Source organism: Octopus bimaculoides, chromosome 22 (genome assembly GCF_001194135.2).
Source record: "Octopus bimaculoides isolate UCB-OBI-ISO-001 chromosome 22, ASM119413v2, whole genome shotgun sequence".
NCBI lineage: Eukaryota > Metazoa > Mollusca > Cephalopoda > Octopoda > Octopodidae > Octopus > Octopus bimaculoides.
The window spans coordinates 28,939,685-28,941,046 of record NC_069002.1 but is presented as its reverse complement, the minus strand read 5'-3'; the positions used below and the strand labels follow the sequence as shown (position 1 = coordinate 28,941,046).

The window sequence follows — 1,362 nt, the reverse complement described above, 5'->3', positions numbered from 1 at the left end:
TTGTTTAGCATCCATTTTTCATGCTGGCATGGGTTGGCCAGCGCTCATGGTCAAGAGTTCATGTTTGTTTTGGCATGGTTTCTACAGCTGGATGTCCTTCCTAATATCAACCACTTTACAGAGTGTGCTGGATTATATTTTCTCACAAAACTGGAAAAGATCAACGGTGGGGAAAAAAATGGGATGGGGGGGATACTTGAGAGTGAGCAGTGGCTTACTCCTAATATCACAATGCATGTATATAGGTTGACCAAAGCCTTGTGAGTGGATTTGGTAGATGGAAACTGAAAGAAGCCCATCATATATACATTTTGTCTTCGTTTAATGTCCAGCATGGGAAACTTTTATCTGGATGTTCTTTGTCACCAACCCAACCATTATTTCCGTTCAAAGTAATATTTTCCCCTTGATCCTTTCAACACAAACAGCACAATGGAGGAAGGTTACAAACAATAGTTCCAGAAGTGGTTGTGTGGTTAAGAAGTTTGCTTCACAACCATGTAGTTCCAGGTTCAGTCTTACTGCGTGGCATCTTGGGCAAGTGGTCTCCTACAAGCCCCAGGCTAACCAAAGCCTTGTGAATAGATTTGGTAGATGGAAGCAGAAAGAGGCTCATCACATACACATATATATCTTCTTTTTTTTTTTTATCATCATTTAACATCCGTTTTCCATGCTTAACCTGATACTGAACCCGAAACTCCATGGTTACAAAGTGAGCTCCTTAACCAGGCAGCCATATCTGCTTAACTGTAAATGGATATTGCAGGAGAGGAATAAGCAGTAGCTCAGCTACAAAACCTGTCTTGCCATGGGGAAATATTCATTTACTTAAAAATAGGCAAGGGTTGGTGACAGGAAGAGCATCCAACTGCCTCAATTCAAGAGAAAGAAAGTAGTTTCTTCCAGGTGGTCTTAACCGAGAAATAAATGAAATATTCAATAGTAACCCTCATGAATTACTGGTACCATTGAATAAATATGGACATGGCGATGCATTTCATCACGAGGTCTTTTGTCTTTTATAATATTGTTTTTAACTTTCTCTAAATTTCTTTTTGCAGGACCCTTTAATATTTTCTGGTACTTTGCGTATGAATCTTGATCCCCTTGACAACTATGAAGACAACCAATTATGGACATCTCTGGAATTGGCTCACCTGAAGAGATTTGTGGAGACATTACCAAATGGTCTTGCTTATGAGTGTGGGGAAGGTGGACAGAATTTAAGGTAGAATATCTCTCTCTCTCTCTCTCCCTCCCCCTCTCTCCCCCCTCTCTCTCTCCCCCCTCTCTTTCTCTTTCTCTCTCTTTATCTCTCTCTTTATCTCTCTCTTTATCTCTCTCTTTATCTCTCTCTTT

The 1,362-nt window shown here is 40.3% G+C and overlaps 1 protein-coding gene across 1 annotated transcript in view; it reads left to right on the top strand.

The window, feature by feature from the left end:
* The window catches only part of LOC106876829 (multidrug resistance-associated protein 1-like), a 10,122-nt gene that overhangs the window by 5,198 nt on the left and 3,562 nt on the right, over nt 1-1,362 (top strand). Inside the window, exon 4 of the mRNA XM_014925545.2 lies at nt 1,065-1,231. Within this exon, the coding sequence (XP_014781031.1) occupies nt 1,065-1,231 (167 nt within the window). The remainder of the gene's footprint in view (nt 1-1,064; nt 1,232-1,362) is intronic.